Source organism: Bombina bombina, chromosome 2 (genome assembly GCF_027579735.1).
Source record: "Bombina bombina isolate aBomBom1 chromosome 2, aBomBom1.pri, whole genome shotgun sequence".
In the NCBI taxonomy this organism is placed as follows: Eukaryota; Metazoa; Chordata; class Amphibia; order Anura; family Bombinatoridae; genus Bombina; species Bombina bombina.
In genome coordinates, this window is record NC_069500.1 from 241971247 (window position 1) to 241995277 (window position 24031).

At 38.4% G+C, this 24031-nt stretch overlaps 1 protein-coding gene across 1 annotated transcript in view; it reads right to left on the reverse strand.

Moving 5' to 3' along the window:
• Positions 1-468: 468 nt before the first annotated feature.
• Positions 469-24031, reverse strand: part of ELL2 (elongation factor for RNA polymerase II 2) — a 168791-nt gene continuing 145228 nt past the window's right edge. The window contains exons 9-12 of the mRNA XM_053701504.1: positions 23763-23823; positions 6272-6443; positions 4957-5001; positions 469-4576 (exon numbers count right to left, since the gene is read on the reverse strand). Of these exons, the coding sequence (XP_053557479.1) occupies positions 4460-4576; positions 4957-5001; positions 6272-6443; positions 23763-23823 (395 nt within the window). The 3' untranslated portion in view covers positions 469-4459. The remainder of the gene's footprint in view (positions 4577-4956; positions 5002-6271; positions 6444-23762; positions 23824-24031) is intronic.

The window sequence follows — 24031 nt, forward strand, 5'->3', positions numbered from 1 at the left end:
CTGAGTGACAAATGCTAAGATCATCAGCCTCCAGGCAGAAGTCTTCATCCATCTGCTGCCTGAGAGAAAACAGTACACACCGGTACCATTTATAAAAAACTCTTGCTTGAAGAAAATAAAAAATTTTTTTATCACCTCTTTCACTTTACCCTTCCTACTTAGAGTAGGCAAAGAGAATGACTGGGGGTGGAGCTAAGGGAGGAGCTATATAGACAGCTCTGCTTTGGTGCTCTTTGCCACTTCCTGTTAGCAGGAGGATAATATCCCACAAGTAAAGGATGAATCCGTGGACTCGTCGTATCTTATAGAAGAAAATGTATCAGGTAAACAAATTATGTTTTCGCAAGTGTATGGAACTAGTATGTTGCCACTTAATACAAAGCAAGACTGTTTTGCCTAAAATGTGCTGTTGTAGTTAACTAGTTAAATTGAAATATACATGAAAAAGAAAAAAAAAAGGACACAATATTTGCAAAGTTAACATTTTATTAAACAACTTAATTTTTGAACATAATGGGGCAACATTGGCTCAAAAATAGCAAATAGAAATACCCCAAATGAAATTTTAGCTTCTGGATTTTTCTAAAAACAGCATGTTTGGAACATATGAGAAAATATAACACTTAAATTTGTGCAGAATTAACAGCCAATGTAAACTTTAATTACTCCTATGTATTGCTTAACACAGAACAAGTGCAGTACACCGCCACTTCTGCTTAAAGGGATACTAAACATTTTTCTTTCATGATTCAGATAGAACATGCAATTTTAATCAACTTTCTAATTTACTCCTATTATCAAATTATTTGTTCTCTTGCTATACTTAAAAAAAAAAAAAAAAAAAAAAAAAAAAAAGGCAGGAATGTAAAGCTTAGGAGCTGGCCCATTTTTGGTTCAAAACCTGGGTTACGCTTGCTTATTGGTGGCTAAATGAAGCCACCAATAAAGCAAGCGCTATTCAGGGAGCTGAACCTAAAATGGGACGGGCTCCTAAGCTTTACATTCCGGCTTTTTAAATAAAGAGTTCAAGAGAACGAATATAAATTTATATATGACTAAAGGAGAAAGTTGCTTACAATTGCATGCTCTATCTGAATCATGAAAAATATGGGTTTATTATCACTTTAAGTAGTAGTGTAGGTGTGTATAAGTTATGTTGCAAATTCCAGAAAATACCAGGGATCAAAATAAAAATCATAAAATGGAATACTTTGTTTCATGCCAAGGGGTTTCTGAAGCTTTTTCAAGTGCCAGTTTAGGAATAAATCTGCATGGCATGGCTTTTTAAAGAAAAGCATTAAGTAACAGTGATACAATAGGTAAAAACTGCCAACAACATGGAAAATGTTTGTTGGGAATACAATCTAATACCTTTAAGAGTTTACCAATCACAGGCTGCTTTTCAAAATGTAATACTCTGGGAACATTCTTTAAACCTGTCCCTTATTTAAAAGAACTTCATATAATAAAAAAAAACTTTAAGCCAACATTATGGCTTTTTCAAAATCCTGATAAATTGAAAGCCCTTTCCATCCTGTAGTAGACAGCATATTTCAGATTAAAATGATTTTAATACAAGTAAACATCAGGAGCATGCACACATACAAGAAGCAATGGAACTTTGGAGGTGCCAACATCAGTTAGGCAGGGAGTAAGGCTATTTCGAAAAGGATTTTAGATTAAGGCCACTGCTGATGGGTAGGAAGGAACTTTTTTTTTTTTTTTAAATATACCAAGTACACTGGATTTATGTGAGTGACATGGTCCTTTTATTCAGTTTCCACAAAGATGTAAATAGAGCCCAAGTAGCAGTTACAATTATTTTTGAACAAGAACCTTCAGTATCACAAGGGCAAGTGAACCTTGGCTGCTATAGAATAATGAGATCCAAGTTTTGAGCTGTATGATACAGGCTTTAAATTGCTTGCACCACAGAGTAAAGCATAAGAGTTGGAGGGGGGAAAAATACATATTTAGCACAAATACATTTCTGGACATCAGTCAAACATAAAAAACTAAGACTGTTACAAGCAACCATCACAGGATATTGAAGAAGTGAAAAAAAAATGAAATCAGACTGGCATATAGGATGTGAACAGTAAGATTCCACAAAGATGCTAAAATGGTAATTGAGAAAAATTCATAAATGAGAAACTTCAATCTATTCTCTACGTTTAGTTTTAAGTTTGTGGTGTTCATTTCTAAATACTTGGTGTAATACACGTTGTCCGTTACAATTAGCACTCTGGTATACAGACATTTACAATTTGATTTGTTTACTAACACACGTACAACAAAATAAGTTATCCATAGCCAATGAACACTTTAAAAAAAAAAAAAAAAAAAAAGGAAATGTTATGTAGTACCTAGTTAACTGTCAATGAAACAATCTGGATGTTATGTCTGGTTCAACAGGAATGTAGACTCAAGAAATAGTATAAGAATATTAGGCCTATAGAATTCCTATGTTAGAATATCGTGTTTTTTTTTTTAAAACCTCAGTTATTTTGAAAAGGTATCCTCCAGCATTAACAATTATTCTGTAAACCAGAAATAAATATGTTTACAAGGTAAATAAAAAGAAAAGAAAATATCTGTAACAATGGAACTGATAAATACAAATTGCTGGATTTCTTTTTTATATGGATACATGCTGTATGAAATGCATTTTAGTTCAGTCTATTTTTTTAACAACTTCCAGTAAAATAGACAAAACCCTATATGAACAGGTTCATTTACGGCAATCTTTTAATGTGTATACGTACTGGGTACAGAAAGCATCCCTGCCTATCAGACTAACAAAACACTGATTTTCAGAGCATGGTTAGTGCACTTCTAGAAGCCCTCAAAACAGGCAAGAACTTAGTTAAATTACTGAAGGGATCAGGTCTTGAGACACGCTACACGATTATCAGTGTCAAAAACTGGGGGGGATAATTCAGACTTTCTTGAATATATGTTACATATAAAGGAGTATGCAATATCAATATATTATCTCTAAAATAAATCGTAGCTTTTATAACTATGTATCAGTCATTTCTCAGATTAAAAGGTGTACCCCTAACCCTAGTCCGATTTAACATCTGAATATTGCCCTAACATTTTGGTTTACAGAAAACTAAAAGCAACTGGTTTTGATGCTGGAGGCAATGTTTATTACAGATATTAAACAACATTTTGGCAAACAAACCAGTAAATCACATCTGTAAACATAATGCTTCCCTTTTTCATTGGCAGCACTTCTTGAATGAGAAGGGAAAAAAAAAAAAAGGAAAAAAAAAAAAGTGTTAAAGGTTTATTCAGAATGCTCAGGTCATTTTGAGTTTGAACCAAACTTCTGTTCCCACATGATAAAATTATAACAAAGTAAACTGGTAATTGCATGAAATGCAAATTTGTGCCGTTTGATGATCACAGTATTTTCTTTAAGTTAGAGATTTATACTTTGTTTTATTCCTGGCTCCCAGGAGAAAAGAAACACTTTAAATATACATGTAGGTAATAGCTTCTTTGCATATCTCTTCAAAAATACTTTATTTCAGTATATAAATAGGTCACCTACATGGTTAAATTTTATATATATATATAATTTTTTTTTTACATTTTTACTTTTTGCCCATAAAGTATGTTAAACCCCTTCACAAAAAGCAAGCCCCTTCAGAACATGAAGGGTTTCTTTGTACTCTTCCCTCACTGTTAATAAAGCTGACAAAAGAGTTGAAATGGAAATGCATTAGTTTTCCACAATAGTAGCAAATTCATAGGAAAAACCCTACAACACTCGTCAGTTCCTTAAACCTGAGCGTTTGGCCTATTAAATAGCAGCTTTGTTTTCATCATGCATGCTCACACCCACACAGCCCTTGCACGCATACAAGCACACGCCAGGACGCTGATAGGCCACAGTGTGCTTCCCGTTGTTTCAGTTACATGGGAAGTGCTAAGTATATAAACAAACACCTTAAGGCATCCATTGCATTGGGGGTCCATGTCACAAGTTAAGACTGATATAAATTTCATATATTATATGCTTTTGTCCCGGATCCCTCCAAACAATAGAGTTTTGTTTTTTATATTTTGTGCAAATTTTTTTTTAAACCTTTTGCCACTTAAGGCAAAGAGTTTGAATTAAAGGTAATGACACATTTATCCAAAAAGCACATCATTTTGCTACATAAAAAATAAAATAAAAATGTGCAGCTTATCAAGTGTAGGCACTAGGAATCCAGTTTCTACACTGATTTACATAGATAAATGCAAGTCAAAAGGACAAGAAAGGAAAGCAGCTTTTAAATAAGCAGGATAAGACAGGGGGAAAGGAAAAAAAACTGAAATAAACCCTCAAGTCTACTAATACTGAAACTCCTGAAAAAGGTTTCATTTTTTCCTTAATCCTGGCATAACACGTGGAATTTTAAATAAATAACATTAACTATTCACATCTTGTTTTTGCAGAGGTTTAATGCCAGGAATCTGCCCGCCGTTGGTCAAATTCTCCTATTAGTCTTTTAATATGAGCAAGCTTGTTGTGTAGATACTCGCATCTGTACTTTTCTTCATAATAATTAGGACTTGTCTAGGGGGAGAGAAAAAAAAAAAAAGTATTAAATATTGTAAGTGAATGCTACCGGTGTCTGTTTATTATAGTTACGTACAAGATTGTACACTGAGAAATACTAAGTGGTGAAAAACCAATCTGCTGAATACAAAGTTTATGGAAATGAATATATGAATGAAGGGTGTTTATTCACTTTTAAAGAACATATGTAACTTGTACCACACTACTTAGAGACCAAAAAGCTATAGATGCAAGTTTTCAAAATGCTATAAATTGCCTGAGCCAGTCTTCATTTGCAGGCAACAGATTTTGCTTTTTGGCTTCTTAAGGAGTGTGGGAAAAAGTTGTGCTTAATGCCCATTTAAGCTAGACTTCTATTCATTATAGAACACACATACCTCTTTAAATTTACGGTATTCCTGAAGAACTTCTTCATGTAAAACCTAAAAATAAAGAAAATGGGAATAATTAATCGTGAATAAGCTAGCATACAAATTGAGGATTACCTAGGGTTTTTTGAAAACATTAGGGGCATTTATAGTAGAACAATTCCATGCTCTAATCCGATAGAGTATGTCATTTTAAGTACTGTGTGTTTAACCTTAGCAAAGGTGTTAAACAGTAGAAGTGCTGCTGGGGATCCGCAGAGCACACTGCTGATCCAATCAGTAGCGAGCTAGTTTTACATCTGAGTCGTGAGACTAGCGCTGCTGATTGGATCTGCAAAGGGGTTAAACACACAGTACTACAGGGTCGATGGTCTTAAAATGACATGCTTTATCAGATTAAAACATGGAATTTTTCGGACTATAATGGCCCTTTAACCACAATCATTATACATACTTTTGTATATGATGTATTACGTTTATTTTCTATTTTATAGCAGAAAAAAACAAAAAACTTTTGCTTTTATGCTGATGGACGTGTGCACACTCACGCATTCCTGTTTGTTTCAACATCAGCTTTATTACAGTTTTACAGTGCAGTCTGTTCTGTAGTGCAGGGTACATACATAGGGCTAAGCAACTGCACAGTTTAATGGTAAAGAATACAAAATCTACTTGTTTATTACAAAACAGAACAAAATAAAAACAGGAGCTCTTTATGCTATACAGAAAACCTTTCAATTCAATGCCCCATGTAATTTTCTCCTTACTGACCTTAGATAACCGTTTACCTCGGTGTGCAGGAATTACAGCACAGCTTTGGGATACTTGCAGCCTCTGAGCATGATTGTGGTAACCCGGCTGTGTCTTTCATGAGAGCTGCAAGTGCTACTTTGTGTTTACCCCTTTGAAAGGGTTAAACACATTGCTATCATTGGTCATTAAAAACATTACATGCACTAATGAAGTGCATGTTACTTTTGCATTAGAATTTCTAAGCTAACTTCACTAATAAAATATATTAATGGTAATGTTCATCTGTTACACTTAGGTTCCTTTTATATAGGCACATACATAGCAACGCCATTGCATATATTTATACACAGACACTAATTCCCCAATATAGGGTAAAGAGAAACAAAATGCTGCCACTTACAGCTCGCATTAAATATAGCAAGCATTTCAGGGATTCACAAGCTGGAAAATGATTATCACTTTCCTTCTACAAAACAATGAAAGGACAATAATTGTGTCTTGGAACTAAACATAAATGGACCATGTAATATTGCAGAACACTTATTTTAAAATCCTGAGGTCATAAATTTACCTTATACTCCTTAGAATTAGGAGAAAGCCGCTTGCGCTGTGCATCAAGCCGATGAAATTTCCTAGTCACCTTTTCAACTCTGGCATGCAAGCTCCGATACTCATCATATTCTGAATTAAAGTCATCCTTATAACTTTGTCGCTGTTCACTAGACACTATAACAGTGTATTTGCTAGGGAAAGGAAAAAAAGACAGTTACTCTACAAAGCTCACTTAGCAACAGTTAAAATAGAAATAGAGCACAGGTTAATAAATAATCAGCTGATTAGAAAACATTTTACCTGCTTTCACCCAAGGTAATCCTGAACACAGGGCCTGTTGGGGAGGCTTGAGGAGAGGTTTGAAAACCAGTGGTCTAAAAGCTGTTGCTATTTCTCTCTTCATTTTTTATTGGGGGGGGGGGGGGAGATCAGGGGCAGGGGATACAGAGACCATATTAAACAAGCATTTAACATTAATTTGATGGTGAGAGTCCACAAGCCATAATGTGAGGGAATTCCCCCCTTTCTAGAGGTCAAGAGGACAGTCTACACTACATTTGTCTCACCCGATCCACTTTACTATAATACTGAAGTGTTTTAAATGATTTACAAATAGCTCATTTGCAATTATATCAGCATTTTAAAATAGCTGTTTGGTCTGTGGTATCCCTACCTATAATTAGTTTTTATACTTAAAAAGGGACACTGAACCCAAATTAGAAAGTTGCTTAAAATTGCATGCTCTTTTATCAATTTTTCTTCGTTCTCTTGCTATCTTTATTTGAAAAAGGCATCTAAGCATTTTTTTGATTGGTGGATAATTTCAACAACCAATAAACAAGAACAACCCAGGTTGTTCACCAAAAATGGGCCGGCATCTAAAATTACATTCTTGCTTTTCAAATAAAGATACCAAGAGAATGAAGAAAATTTAATAGGAGAAAATTGGTTGCTTAAAATTTCATGCTCTCTGTATCACGAATGAAAAACAATTTTTGGGTTCAGTGTCCCTTTAAAAAGGGACAGTCAACCTAAAACGGCTTTTAAATCATAGAGTTTAAAATTATTATTTTTAAATGTAGCCCAATTTTCAACAATATTGCTTTAGCATGTAATAAGACTTACTATGTTAGTTTCTGTAGTTTAAAAATGTCCGCCTGCCCCCTCCCCTATTTCGTCACAAGTGTCTTTCGCATTCACTTTTCTATTTTACACGCTTCCAGCGTTTGTGCATGCGCAATGCGACTATTTTCGTCAAGGGGGGACTTCTTCAACCGATCAAGCAAAGAACAATCCTGATCAAGCAAAGCACAATCGTACGTCTCACATAGGAAACTGCTGTGTACTGAGCGGTTACTTTCTGTTCCGTTTTAAAAAAAAAAAAAAAAAAAAAAAAATCGGCCCATGCGCAAACGCTGGGAGCATGTACAATAGAAAAGTGAATGCGAGAAGACACTTGTGACGAAATAGGGGAGGGGGCAGACGGACATTTTTGAACTACAGAAACGAACATCTTAAGTCTTTTTACATGCTAAACCAATATTGTTGAAAATTGGGCTACATTTAATAATAATCGTTTTAAACTCTATTTTATGATTTAAAAGCTGTCTGGGTTGACTGTCCCTTTAAAAGGGACAGTAAATATTCAAAATAACAATTTATGCTTACCTGATAAATGTATTTCTCTTGTAGTATGTTCAGTCCACGGGTCATCCATTACTTATGGGATATATTCTCCTTCCCAACAGGAAGTTGCAAGAGGATCACCCAAGCAGAGCTGCTATATAGCTCCTCCCCTCACATGTCATATCCAGTCATTCGACCGAAACAAGACGAGAAAGGAGAAACTATAAGGTGCAGTGGTGACTGGAGTTATAATTTTAAAATTTAGAACCTGCCTTAAAAAGACAGGGCGGGCCGTGGACTGAACACAAGAGAAATAAATTTATCAGGTAAGCATAAATTATGTTCTCTTGTTAAGTGTGTTCAGTCCACGGGTCATCCATTACTTATGGGATACCCATACCAAAGCTAAGTACACGGATGATGGGAGGGACAAGGCAGGAACATTAAACAGAAGGAACCACTGCCTGTAGAACCTCCCAAAACCAGCCTCCGAAGAAGCGAAAGTGTCAAATTTGTAAAATTTGGAAAAAGTATGAAGTGAAGACCAAGTTGCAGCCTTGCAAATCTGTTCAACAGAGGCCTCATTCTTAAAGGCCCAGGTGGAAGCCACAGCTCTAGTGGAATGAGCTGTAATTCTTTCAGGAGGCTGCTGTCCAGCAGTCTCATAGGCTAAACGTATTATGCTACGAAGCCAAAAAGAGAGAGAGGTAGCCGAAGCCTTTTGACCTCTCCTCTGTCCAGAGTAAACGACAAACAGAGAAGAAGTTGGTCTAAAATCTTTAGTTGCCTGTAAGTAGAACTTCAGAGCACGGACCACATCCAGATTATGCAAAATATGTTCCTTCTTAGAAGGATTAGGACATAATGATGGAACAATAATCTCTTGATTGATATTCCTGTTAGAAACAACCTTAGGCAAAAACCCAGGTTTAGTACGCAGTACTACCTTGTCTGAATGAAAGATCAGATAAGGAGAATCACAATGTAAGGCAGATAACTCGGAGACTCTTCGAGCCGAGGAAATAGCCATCAAAAACAAAACTTTCCAAGATAAAAGCTTAATATCAATGGAATGAAGGGGTTCAAACGGAACACCCTGAAGAACTTTAAGAACCAAGTTTAAGCTCCACGGAGGAGCAACAGCTTTAAACACAGGCTTAATTCTAGCCAAAGCATGACAAAAGGCCTGGACGTCTGGATTCTCTGCCAGACGTTTGTGTAAAAGAATAGACAGAGCTGAAATCTGTCCCTTTAGCGAACTAGCGGATAAACCCTTTTCTAAACCCTCTTGTAGAAAAGCCAATATCCTAGGAATCCTAACCTTACTCCATGAGTAACTCTTGGATTCGCACCAATATAAATATTTACGCCATATCTTATGGTAAATTTTTCTGGTCACAGGTTTCCGAGCCTGTATTAATGTATCAATAACCGAATCCGAAAACCCACGCTTTGACAGAATCAAGCGTTCAATTTCCAGGCAGTCAGCCTCAGAGAAAATAGGTTTGGATGGTTGAAAGGACCCTGAATTAGAAGGTCCTGCCTCAGAGGAAGAGACCATGGTGGACAGGACGACATGTCCACTAGGTCTGCATACCAGGTCCTGCGTGGCCACACAGGCGCTATCAGAATTACCACTGCCCTCTCCTGTTTGATCCTGGCAATCAGTCGAGGTAGCAACGGAAATGGTGAAAACCCAAGGGGCTGCTAATGCATCTACCAGCACCGCTCCCGGGTCCCTGGACCTGGATCCGTAACAAGGAAGCTTCGCGTTCTGGCGAGATGCCATGAGATCCAGATCCGGTTTGCCCCAACGACGAATCAGTTTAGCAAATACCTCCGGGTGAAGTTCCCACTCTCCCGGATGAAAAGTCTGACGACTTAGGAAATCCGCCTCCCAGTTCTCTACGCCCGGGATGTAAATCGCTGACAGGTGGCAAGAGTGAGACTCTGCCCAGCGAATTAACTTCGAGACTTCCAACATCGCTAGGGAACTCCTGGTTCCCCCTTGATGATTGATGTAAGCCACAGTCGTGATATTGTCCGACTGAAATCTGATGAACCTCAGTTTTGCTAACTGAGGCCAAGCTAGAAGAGCATTGAATATTGCTCTTAATTCTAGAATGTTTATTGGAAGGAGTTTCTCCTCCTGAGTCCACGATCCCTGAGCCTTCAGGGAATTCCAGACTGCTCCCCAGCCTAGAAGGCTGGCATCCGTTGTTACAATCGTCCAATCTGGTCTGCGAAAGGTCATTCCTTTGGACAGATGAACCGGTGACAACCACCAGAGAAGAGAATCTCTGGTCTCCTGGTCCAGATTTAGCAAAGGGGACAGATCTGAGTAATCCCCGTTCCATTGACTGAGCATGCATAGTTGCAGCGGTCTGAGATGCAGGCGCGCAAATGGCACTATGTCCATTGCCGCAACCATTAAGCCGATTACCTCCATGCACTGAGCTACTGATGGGCTTGGAGCGGAATGAAGGACACGGCAAGCATTGAGAATCTTTGATAACCTGGACTCCGTCAGGTAAATCTTCATCTCTACAGAATCTATAAGAGTCCCTAGAAAAGGAACCCTTGTGAGTGGTAACAGAACTCTTTTCCACGTTCACTTTCCACCCATGCGACCTCAGAAATGCTAGAACTATCTCTGTATGAGACTTTGCATTCTGAAAACTTGACGCTTGTATCAGAATGTCGTCTAGGTACGGAGCCACCGCTATGCCTCGTGGTCTTAGTACCGCCAGAAGTGAGCCCAGAACCTTCGTAAAAATTATCGGGGCCGTGGCTAACCCGAAGGGAAGAGCCACAAACTGGTAATGCCTGTCTAGAAAGGCAAACCTTAGGTACCGATAATGATCTTTGCGAATCGGTATATGAAGGTAAGCATCCTTTAAGTCCACTGTGGTCATATATTGACCCTCTTGGATCATGGGTAGGATGGTTCGAATGGTTTCCATCTTGAACGATGGTACCCTTAGGAATTTGTTTAAGATCTTTAAGTCCAAGATTGGTCTGAAGGTTCCCTCTTTTTTGGGAACCACAAATAGATTTGAGTAAAATCCTTGTCCCTGTTCTAATCGTGGAACTGAGTGGATCACTCCCATGATTAAGAGGTCTTGTACACATTGTAGAAATGCCTCTCTCTTTACTAGGTTTGTCGAAAACCTCGAAAGATGGAACCTCCCTTGTGGAGGAGAGGTTTTGAAATCCTGAAGGTATCCCTGAGATATAATCTTTAACGTCCAGGGATCCTGCACATCTCTTGCCCAAGCCTGGGCAAAGAGAGAAAGTCTGCCCCCCACTAAACCCGTCTCCGGATAGGGGGCCCTGTCTTCATGCTGTCTTAGGGGCGGGAGTAGGCTTTCTGGCCTGCTTGCCCTTGTTCCATGACTGGTTGCCTTTCCAACCCTGTCTGTAACGAGCAGTAGTTCCTTCCTGTTTTGGAGCGGAGGAAGTCGATGTTGCTCCTGCCTTGAAGTTACGAAAGGCATGAAAATTAGACTGTTTAGCCTTTGGTTTGGCCCTGTCCTGGGGAAGGGCGTGGCCCTTACCTCCCGTAATGTCAGCAATAATTTCCTTCAAGCCGGGCCCGAATAAGGTCTGCCCTTTGAAAGGAATGTTAAGTAGCTTAGACTTGGAAGTTACATCCGCTGACCAGGATTTAAGCCAGAGCGCTCTGCGCGCCTGTATGGCGAATCCAGAATTTTTAGCCGTAAGTTTGGTTAGATGTACTACGGCATCAGAAACAAACGCATTAGCTTGCTTAAGGGTTCTAACTTTGCTCAAAGCCTCATCCAATGGCTCTGTGCGAATCGCCTCTTCCAGAGACTCAAACCAGAATGCCGCTGCAGCCGTGACAGGCGCAATGAATGCAAGAGGCTGCAATATAAAACCCTGTTGAACAAACATTTTCTTAAGATAACCCTCTAATTTTTTATCCATTGGATCTGAGAAAGCACAGCTATCCTCCACCGGGATAGTGGTACGCTTGGCTAACGTAGAAACTGCTCCCTCCACCTTAGGGACCATCTGCCATAAGTCTCGTGTGGTGGCGTCTATAGGGAACATTTTTCTAAATATCGGGGGAGGGGAAAAAGGCACACCGGGTCTATCCCACTCCTTACTAATAATTTCTGTAAGTCTTTTTGGTATAGGAAAGACGTCAGTACACACCGGTACCGCATAGTATCTATCCAACCTACACAATTTCTCTGGAATTGCCACCGTGTCGCAATCATTTAGAGCCGCTAATACCTCCCCTAGTAACACAGAGGTTCTCAAGCTTAAATTTAAAATTTGAAATTTCTGAATCCGGTCTCCCCGGATCAGAACCGTCACCGACAGAATGAAGCTCACCGTCCTCATGTTCTGCAAATTGTGACGCAGTATCAGACATGGCTCTCGTGTCATCAGCGCGCTCTGTCCTTAACCAAGAGCTATCGCGTTTGCCCCTTAATTCGGGCATATTATATAATACTTTTTTCATAACATTAGCCATATCATGTAAAGTGATTGGTAAGGGCCTAGATGTACTTGGCGTCTCAATCCTATGCATCTCCCGAGCAGGAGACGCAGGTACTGACACGTGAGGAGAGTTAGGCGGCATAACTTCCCCCTCGTTGTCTGGTGATAGTTTCTTTATCGGTACAGATTGACTTTTATTCAAAGCAATATCAATACAATTGGTACACATCGTTCTATTGGGCTCCACATTGGCTTTTGAACATGATGAACAAACAGTTTCCTCTGAATCAGACATGTTTAAACAGACTTAGCAATGAAACTAGCAAGCTTGGAAATCACTTTCAATAAGTTTACAAGCAATATAAAAAACGCTGCAGCGCTTCAAAAATACAGATATAAACAATTCTTAACAAGAAGTGTATTATTAGCAGAGGATTGCACCCATTAGCAAAAGGATGATTAACCCCTCAATACCCAAAACGGATAAAACAGATATCAATTAAGATTTAACGCTTTTAATCACAGTCAAGCACACTGTCACAGATCTGCTGTGACTGATTACCTCCCTCACAAATGAATTTTGCAGACCCCTGAGCTCTCTAGAGAAGTCTTGGATCAAGGAGGAAGAAGCAGGAAGACTGTGCTAGAATTTTAACTGCGCAACAAGGCGCTAAAACAAGGTCCCTCCCACTCCTATCACAACAGTGGGAGCCCTGATATAACGGTTTCCATGCAGAAAAATATGTTAGCCATGTGGAAAAAAATCATGCCCAAAGAGATTTATCACCAAAGTACCTCACAAAAACGAATAACATGCCAGTAAACGTTTTATTAAAAAACAACATTTTCCAATGTCATGCAAAGTTATCACTAAGCCTGCTACCAGTCGCTACCACTGCAGATAAGGCTTAAGTATTATTTCAGTTTTAACAGTATTTTCTCAGTCAAATTCTAGTCCCTAGAAAATAACTCTACTGCGCATACATTTATCAGCCTGATACCAGTTGCCACTACTGCATTTAAGGCTGTACTTACATCATACGGTAACAGCAGTATTTTCTTAGTCAATTCCATTCCCAGAAAATAAAGTACTGCACATACCTCATTTGCGGAGGACCCCGCATGCTATCCCCAGTTTCTGAAGTTACCCCACTCCTCAGAATGTCGAGAACAGCCAGTGGATCTTAGTTACGCCTGCTAAGATCATAGAAAAAAACGAAGGCAGTTTCTTCTTCCAAATACTGCCTGAGATAGAAAAACAGCACACTCCGGTGCCATTTAAAATAACAAACTTTTGATTGAAGAATAGATAAGTAAAAACTCCAGCTCCTCTCACGACCTCCTTCTTTGTTGAGGGTTGCAAGAGAATGACTGGATATGACATGTGAGGGGAAGAGCTATATAGCAGCTCTGCTTGGGTGATCCTCTTGCAACTTCCTGTTGGGAAGGAGAATATATCCCATAAGTAATGGATGACCCGTGGACTGAACACACTTAACAAGAGAAATATAATTTTGCACATAGTGCAGAATTATATAGCATTATCTTAGCGGCACCTGTATACATCTAAAGCATTTCCGGTTTTATTACCTTATACATCTAAAGCGCATTTGAAAAACAAAACCTGCTCAGCAGAACCTTGAGCGGAGTCCAACTTTAGGATAAAAATAAATAAAAAAAATAATAATCAGGAAATGCTTTAGATGTATAAAGGTGTTGCTAAAATAATCCTAAATAATTATGCACTATGTGCAGAATTATATATCATTCTCAATGTTTACTGTCCCTTTAAGTTTTGGCTATAGAAAAGCTATGTAAATATAGCCAGCAGAAGCAGTTACACTCTCAGTGGGAGATAGAGAAGTAATAAAATTGTCCTCTAAGTATTGAGCTTTGTTATACAAACAGATTATAAAGAAGCATGTGTGTATACAGAAAGTGATAAAACAAGGAGATTGATTTTAGGTTGAGCTTGCAGGGAAATCATGCTATTTTGTATACAAAAATAAACCAAAACAAGCAATTTCCAATATTTTATACTCTGCAGCTTGTATAATAAGTCAATGGAAACACATTAAAGGTAAATTAAACACTAAATAAATGCTACATAGGATGATGCATTCAAAGTAAAGATTAGTCTGAGAATAACATGTAGATGTTCTATTTAAACAGCTAATGAAACTTTAAAAAATACAAGTGTACATTTTTATAAACACAATGGAATTAACTTAGGTTGTTACCTTATCTGCTGTGGCCAATTGGGGACAGTGATAAATAGGTCACTAGAGAGTGCAGCCAATGGCTGTGTGGAATATAACAGTGTTCTGCACTTCCATTTGTAACAGGAACTGGAAAGCTCACAATTTCAGAATGGAATTACAGGAAAAGGGGACATAAATAACAAACGTATATTGCAGACGTTATTATATGCCATTTATCATTTTATATTATCTCAAAGAGTTGACTGTCCCTTTAAGGGTACAACAATTTTACTGTATATTGTCCATTTAACTTTCAAAACGCATACTTTTTTAATGGGAGTGGGCACTCAAACTTTCAGATTGCAATATGAATGGTTTGGAAAAAAATAGAAAAATAAGTTTTTAGCAGTATATATAAAACAAAAATGTATGCTTACCTGATAAATTTATTTCTTTCTTTACACGGTGAGTCCACGGATCATCATCAATTACTATTGGGAATATCACTCCTGGCCAGCAGGAGGCGGCAAAGAGCACCACAGCAAAGCTGTTAAGTATCACTTCCCTACCCACAACCCCCAGTCATTCAACCAAGGGAAAGGAGAGAAAGGAAATAACACAAGGTGCAGAGGTGCCTGAGGTGTATATAACCAAGAAATTGCCTGCAAAAAACAGGACGGGCCGTGGTCTCACCGTGTTAAGAAAGAAATTTATCAGGTAAGCATACATTTTGTTTTCTTTCTAATGACACTGTAGTCAACAGATCATAATCAATTACTGTTGGGAATCAATACCCAAGCTAGAGGACACAGATAAGGGAGGGACAAGACAGGTAACCTAAACAGAAGGCACGACTGCTTGAAGAACCCGTTCTCCCAAAAGCAGTCTCAGCCGAGGCAAAAGTATACAATTTATAGAATTTGGAAAAAGTATGCAAAGAGGACCAAGTTGCAGCCTTGCAAATTTGTTCCACAGAAGCTTCATTTTTGAAGGCCCAGGAAGAAGAAACAGCCCTCGTGGAATGAGCTGCGATTCTCTCAGAAGGTTGCTGTCCAGCAATCTTCAGCCAAAAAGAAAGTAGCCGTAGCTTTCTGACCCTTGCGCTTCCCAGAGAAAGAAACAAAGCAGAAGACTGACGAAAGTCCTTAGTTGCCTGTAGATAGAATTTCAACACACGCACAACATCTTATGAGAAGGGTTACTACACAAAGGAACAACAGTTTTCTGACCGAAACAACTTTAGGCAGGAAACCAAACTTAGTACGCAGAACCACTTTATCAGAATGAAAGTTAAGGTGAATCATACTGCAGCGCCAAGAGTTCCAAAACTCTGAGCAGAAGAAATAAGAAACAAAACCTTCCATGATAACTTAATATCTAAGGAATGCATAGGCTCAAACGAAGCCTGCTGTAAAACCTTAAAGTGAAGGTAAAGTTTACGCATTTGCAATACATTAATGCCTTTGTTAATATCACCCTAACATATTCGCCAAGTTATTTTCTCAAATTTTTTTTAAATGTATTTTATTTCTAAATTGTTCTCTCCCTACCGTTGCGATGTCTGACTCCTCCCATATACTACTTCCTGCTTTTCTAGTGTTTGGCGTAGAGATCGGTCCCATGCGCTTTCTACGTCTGCCTAAAGTGCGTTCACAGGTCTCTGTTAAAACAGCGCATGCGCCAACCGCAATTTCAGTATCATCTGTGCAAACGCGAATCGTCAATCTTTATCACAAGTGTGCATGTGTTATGCGAGAGAGACAGCAGCTTCATTCTGAATATCTGATACGTTGCCATAATATTACTACTAGGCATGCGCGAAACGGGAGCGCGCATTGATTTCTAGCTGAAGCAATAAATCTTATTACATGCGCACATCTGGGAGGCGGATGACATCGATTTACAGCCACTTAACTGACAGATTTTCAATAGGCTATTAAAAAAACTGATCAACCCATGAAAAAAAAAAAAAAAAAAAAAAGGGTTGAATTTGCCGACAACAAATGAGTACAAACAGCTATAACTTACTTTAGAATATTTTAAAAAAAAAAAGGATAAATGAAACTCATTCGTTTTGTGCAAAAAATTTTAGAGTTTCAAAGAAGTAACTTTACCTTCACTTTAAGAACAAGGTTAAGAATCCAGGGAGGAGTAACTGGTTTAAACACAGGCCTGATCCTGACCAAGGTCTGATAAAAAGATTGCACATCAGGTACCTCTGCTATACACAGCCGTATAAAGTCTGCAGAAAAGTACCCACAAATTCAAGCAGTCTAAGTCCAAAACTGTCTCCAAGCAGTCTACCCGGATCTAAAGCCAAAAACTGAGCCACCAATAAATACAAACTCTTCTCATATACAGTGCCTGCTAGCTGCCATGAATTAACTCCATATACAGAGCCAATGTAATATAAACATCCCTGCAGCCTTAAAGCTGTATAAGTGCCAGATTTTCCCTCATAAAAAAGAATATAATTGGCACTTACCTTGGTATTCGTCTGGCAGCAGGACAGCTCACCTGGTTTGAGAGGGTGCCATCCCTCACATGGACCTGTGGACAAAAGAAAGACTGAGTAAGCTTACTCAGTTTTGCTGCCCTATTCAGATAGCCTGTTTGGGAAAATGCAGAAGAAATTGTACCCCACAAGTTTCCAATCGCTTAAAAGCCACCACTGCCCTACTGAAGAGACTGACGTGGGCTAAGGCTAGACCCCAAGAAAGATCAGAGCAAACCTACTCTGCTTTAAAATAATAAAATCTTGATTGTAGTTCAGACATAAACTTCACCTCCTCCTTGCACCGCAGGCAAAGAGAATGACTGGGGGTTGTGGGTAGGGAAGTGATACTTAACAGCTTTACTGTAATGCTCTTTGCCTCCCCCTGCTGGCCAGGAGTGATATTCCCAACAGTAATTGATGATCCGTGGACTTACCGTGTCATTAGAAAGAAAACTCATTTATTGTCCCCTTTCCCTGTAATTTAGCTCTGAAAATTGTTTTTCCCCCAAATACTGTTATCTTCCAAAATTAACAGGCATCACCATAACTTAAAAGCCTGTTTTCTTTTCATATGTCCTGTTGGTGCAAGAAACTTATGAATGAACTGATAAAGTAACTTAACATTGCTCTATTCCGAACAGGCATTGTTTGCCCGCTTTAGTGTCAAATATAACCTCTTCTGCTTAGGACAGCAAGGGACAAGTATAAGGTGGACCTCTGTTTTAATATGGCAGCATCCATTGCCTTTTTGAAAAAAAACAAACTTATTTCTTGAACAATTATTAAATACATCTACATATTATTCTCAAGCTAATATGTGCCATAACATCTAACATTACTTGTGTTATGTCCCTTGAAGAAATGGAAGCTGCTAGATAGCGGGTGAATGGCAATGTATTTTAGTACTATTGGGTCTGTAACTATTTGCATATTCACTTTCTCACCTGAACATTTACAGGAATATTTAAAAAAAGAGAAAGAAATAATTAAGTGGGTAGCCTAACATGCATTAAAAGCACGGGAAACATGGCTATAAGCCAATACTAGACTGGGTTTCTGAACATTTTCCTACCGTGTATTCCACACAACAACAATTTAAGAACTTGCCTGATAAATTCATTTCTTTCATATTGGCAAGAGTCCATGAGCTAGTGACGTATGGGATATACAATCCTACCAGGAGGGGCAAAGATTCCCAAACCTCAAAATGTTTATAAATACACCCCTCACCACACCCACAATTCGGTTTTAACGAATAGCCAAGTAGTGGGGTGATAGAAAAAAAAGGAGTAAAAAGCATTAAAAAAGGAATTGGAAATATAATTGTGCTTTATACAAAAAAAACACCACCACCATAAAAAGGGTGGGTCTCATGGACTCTTGCCAATATGAAAGAAACTAATTTATCAGGTAAGTTCTTACATAAATTATGTTTTCTTTCATGTAATTGGCAAGAGTCCATGAGCTAGTGACGTTTGGGATAGTAATACCCAAGAAAACGTTTCTCATAAATGAACGAAAAATTAAAACATAAGCAGAGGAATCAAACTGAAACAGCTGCCTGAAGAACTTTTCAACCAAAAACTGCTTCTGAAGAGAAAGACATCAAAACGGTATAATTTAGTAAAGGTATGCAAAGACCACCAAGTTGCTGCTTTGCAAATCTGATCAACTGAAGCTTCATTCTTAAAAGCCCACGACGTGGAGACTGATCTAGTAGAACGAGCTGTGATTCTGAGGCAGGCCCTGACCCGACTCCAAATAAGCCTTATGAATCAAAAGCTTTAACCAAGATGCCAAGTAAATGGCAGAAGCTTTCTGACCTTTCCTAGAACAAGAAAAGACAACAAATAGACTAGAAGTCTTTCTGAAATCTTTAGAAGCTTCGGCATAATATTTCAAAGCTCTTACATCCAGAGATTGTAAGGATCTTTCCAAAGAATTCTTAGGATTAGGAATCAAAGAGGGGACAACAATTTCCCTATTAATGTTATAATTCACAAATTTAAATGAAGTCCGCAAAACTGCCTTATCTTGATGGAAGAATCAGAAAAGGTGACTCAAAAGAAAGAGCAGATAATTCAGAAACTCTTCTAGCAGAAGAGATAGCCAAAAGGAACAACACTTTCCAAGAAAGTAGTTTAATATCCAAAGAATGCATAGGCTCAAAAGGAGCCTGCAAAGCTTTCAAAACCAAATTAAGATTCCAAGGAGGAGAGATTGATTTAATGATAGGCTTGATACGGACCAAAGCCTGAACAAACCGTGAATATCAGAAAGCTTAGCAATCTTTCTGTGAAATAAAAGAGCAGAGATTTGTCCCTTCAAGGAACTTACAGGCAAACCTTTATCCAAACCATCCTGAAGAAACTAAAATTCTAGGAATTCTAAAAGAATGCCAGGAGAATTTATGAGAAGAACACCATGAAATATAAGTCTTCCAAACCCGATAATAAATCTTCCTAGAAACAGATTTACGAATGTTACATGATGATTTTGGAAATCACTGTTGGAAGAAGAACTAGAGGCGGAAAGATATAAGCAGGTAGGTTACCAAGGGACTGCTGACACATCCGACTCCGCCTGAGGATCCCTGAACCTGAATAGGTACCTGGGGAGATTCTTGTTTAGATGAGAAGCCATCAGATCTATTTCTGGAAGACCCCACATCTGAACAATCTGAAAAGACCCATCCGAACAATCTGAATAGATCCATCTGAACAATCTGAATAGATCCATCTGAACAATCTGAAAAGACCCAACTGAACGGAGAGACCACTCCCCCGGATGTAAAGTCTGACGGCTGAGATAATCTGCTTCCCAATTGTCTATACCTGGGATATGTACCGCAGAAGTTAGACAAGAGCTGGATTCCGCCCAAGCAAGTATCCAAGGTACTTTCATAGCTAGGGGACTGTGAGTCCCACCCTGATGAGTGACATATGCCACAGTTGTGACATTGTCTGAAAACAAATTAATGGTTCTCTGTTAAAAAGAGGTCAAACCTGAAGAGCCCTGAAAATAGGACGGAGTTCAATAATATTGATTGGTAACCTCACCTCTTGAGATTTCCAAACCCCTTGTGCTGTCAGAGCCCCAGACAGTTCCCCAACCTGAAAATGACTTGCATCTGTTGTGATTACAGTCCATGTTGGACGAACAAGAGAGGCCCCTTGAATTATACGATGGTGGTCTAACCACCAAGTCAGAGAAAGTTGAACATTGTGATTTAAGGATATTAATTGTGATATCTTTGTATAATCCCTGAACCATTAGTTCAGCATACAAAGTTGGAGAGGTCTCATGAAAACGAGCAAAGGGGATCGCGTCCAATGCTGAAGTCATGAGACCTAAAACTTTTATGCACATAGCCACTGAAGGTTCAGACAAGCTGAAACCAATTTCAATTGTCTCTTGTTGTTAGAGACAAAGTCATGGACACTGAATCTATCTGGAAACCTAAAAAGGTGACCCGTGTCCGAGGTATCAATGAACTTTTTGGTAAATTGATCCTCCAACCATGTCTGAAGAAACACTAGTTGATTTGTGTGAGATTCGGCAAAATGTAAAGACTGAGCTAGTACCAAGATATTGTCCAAATAAGGAAACACCGCAATACCCTGTTCTCTGATTAGAGAATAGGGCACCAAGAACTTTTGAAAAAAATTCTTGGAGCTGTCGCTAGGCCAAATGGCAGAGCGACAAATTGTGAATGCTTGTCTAGAAGAGAGAATCTCAGAAACCAATCGTGGTCTGGATGAATCGGAGTATGAAGATATGCATCCTGTAAGTCTATCGTGAACATATAATGACCATGCTGAACAAAAGGCAGAATAGTCCTTATAGTCACTATTTTGAAAGTTGGCACTCACAAAACTTTTCAAAATCCAGAACTGGCCTGAATGATTTTTCTCTTTGGGACAATGAATAGATTTTGAATAAAACCCCAGACCCTGTTACTGAAACGGAACTGGTATAATTAACCCTGAAAGCTCTAGATCTGAAACACTTCAGAAAGGCCTGAGCCTTCACTGGGTTTGCTGGAACGCGTGAGAAAAAAAAAAAAATCTTCTAACAGGTGGTCTTACTCTGAATCCTATTCGATACCCTTGAGACACAATGTTCTGACTCCATCGATTTGGACAGAATCTGCCCAAATGTCTTGGAAAAATTTGAATCTGCCCCCCACCAGCTGAGCTGGAATGAAGGCTGGCTTTGGTTTCTTTAAAAGCTTGGATTTATTCCAACTTGAAGAGGGTTTCCAATTGGAACCAGATTCTTTGGGGGAAGGATTGGCATTCTGTTCCTTATTCTATCGAAAAGAACGAAAACGATTAGAAGCCTTAGATTTACCCTTAGATCTTTTATCCTGAGGTAAAAAACTCCCTTCCCCCCGGTAACAGTTGAAATAAGCAAATACAACTGAGAACCAAATAAATTGTTACCTTAGAAAGAAAGATGGTAATCTAGACTTATATACTATGTCAGCATTCCAATATTTAAGCCACAAAGCTCTTCTAGCTAAGATAGCTAAAGATAGATTTAACATTAATTTTGATATCAAAAATGGCATCACAGATAAAATGATTAACATGTCGAAGCAAGTGAACAATGCTAGAGAAATCAGAATCTGTGTCCTGTTGCGCTAAACTTTTCAGCCAAAAAGTTGATGCAGCTGCAACATCAGCTATAGAAATGGCAGGACTGATAAGATAGCCAGAATATAAATAAGCTTTCCTTAGATAAGATTCAAGTTACCTATCTAAAGGTTCCTTAAAGGAAGTAATATTTTCCATAGGGATAGTAGTACGTTTGGCAAGAGTAGAGAGATAGCCCAATCAACTTTGGGGATTTTTCCCCAAACGTCCAATCTAATTACTGGCAAGGGATACAACTTTTTAAACCTAGCAAGAGGTGGTTTATAAACAGAATTTAAACATTTACTAGTTTTAATATCAAGGACTAGTTTCCTCAATATCCAAAGTAATCAACACGTTTTAACAAGGAACGAATATACTCCATCTTAAAGAGATAAGTAGATTTGTCAGTGTCAATATCTGAGGTAGGATCTTCTGAATCAGATAGATCCTCAGGATAATTCAGTATGTCGGTCATTTGAAATTTCAGCAACTATGAGAAGTTATAAAATACCTTTTACGTTTATTAGAAGGCGGAATAGCAGACAAAGCCTTCGAAACGCATCAGCAATAAAATCTTTTAGATTCACAGAGATATCATGTACATTCGATGTTGAAGGAACAACAGGCATTGTACTAGTACTGATGGATACATTCTCTGCATGTAAAAGTTTATCATGACAACTGTTACATACTACCGCTGGAGATATAATCTCTACTAATTTACAACAGATACACTTATCTTTGGTAGAACTGTTAACAGGCAGCAGGAATTTAACAGTGGTTTCTGAGACAGGATCAGATTAAGACATCTTGCAAATGTAAGAAAAAAACATAAAAGCAAAAATATCAATTTCCTTGTATGGCAGTTTCAGGAATGGGAAAACAAAATGCAAACAGCATAGCCCTCTGAGCATAGAGAAAGGCAAGAGGCACATAGGAAGTGGGGTTTAAATAAATAAATTTGGCACCAAGTATGACGCGCAATGCAAAATGAAATTTTTGCTGGCGTTATCATCCGGAAATGTGGCGAACTTGCATCAACGAATGTACCTTTGCGCAAAAAAATTCTCGCGCCAAGAATGACTCAATAAATAGCATTTTGCAGCCTCGCGAGCCTAATTTTGCCCGTGAAAATGAAAAAAAAAAAGTCAATTTGAAGAAAAGACTATACCCCAGGTAAGAGAAAATAACTTCCTAAATTTTTCCCAATTTTGAAACTGATAGTCTGCAAAAGGAAATATACATAAACCTGACTCATGGCAAATATAAGTACAATACATATATTTAGAACTTTAAATTAATACATAAAGTGCCAAATCATAGCTGAGAGTGTCTTAAGTAACGAAAACATACTTATCGAAAGACACCCATCCACATATAGCAGATAGCCAAACCAGTAATGAAACAGTAACAGTAGAGGTAATGGAATATGAGAGTATATCGTCGATCTGAATAAGGGAGGTAGGAGATGAATCTCTACGACCGACAGAGAACCTATGAAAAGATTTCCCGCAAAGAAAACCATAGAATTCAATAAGTGATACTCCCTTCACATCCCTCTGACATTCACTGTACTCAGATGAATCGGGCTTCAAAATGCTGAGAAGTGCATATCACAGAAGAAAATCAAGCAAACTTACTTCACCACCTCCATAGGAGGCAAAGCTTGTAAAACTGAATTGTGGGTGTGGTAAGGGGTGTATTTATAGGCATTTTGAGGTTTGGGAAACTTTGCCCCTCCTGGTAGGATTGTATATCCCATACGTCACTATCTCATGGACTCTTGCCAATTACATGAAAGAAATTAACACTTTCTGATTCTTTAAATATTTAATTGGTGCGGCCGGCAGGTCTTACTTTTCGCGCCAATATTTTTTAATTACACCACTAAATAGCAAGTCACCGCTAGATGCCGCTTTTTAGCTGTGAAATGCCAAAGCGGCAAAGTCGGAATATATCAGACATTTAAGGGCATGCGCTAAAACCCATTGTCTGATATATTCCGATAAAGGACCGCAAAGGGTTAATAGTAGCGTTTGAGTCTAAGCCCAATGATGGTTACAAAGATTTACTTACACCATGTAATCTGGTAGTTCCGTTGTTGATGAGGGATCAGATGCAACACAACTTTCTTTTGCTAATAAAAAGAATAAAAAAAAAAAAAAAACCTTAGTTTGTAAATCAACCCTTTCACCACATACAAAATACACAAGTGTTTTAAAGGGCTACTAAATTTAAAACTTAAATTTCATGATTCAGATAAAACCCAAGATAAAAAAAAAAAAAACACATACATACACACAATGTTAAACATAGGAAATGGTTTTTTAAATCTACTGCAATCT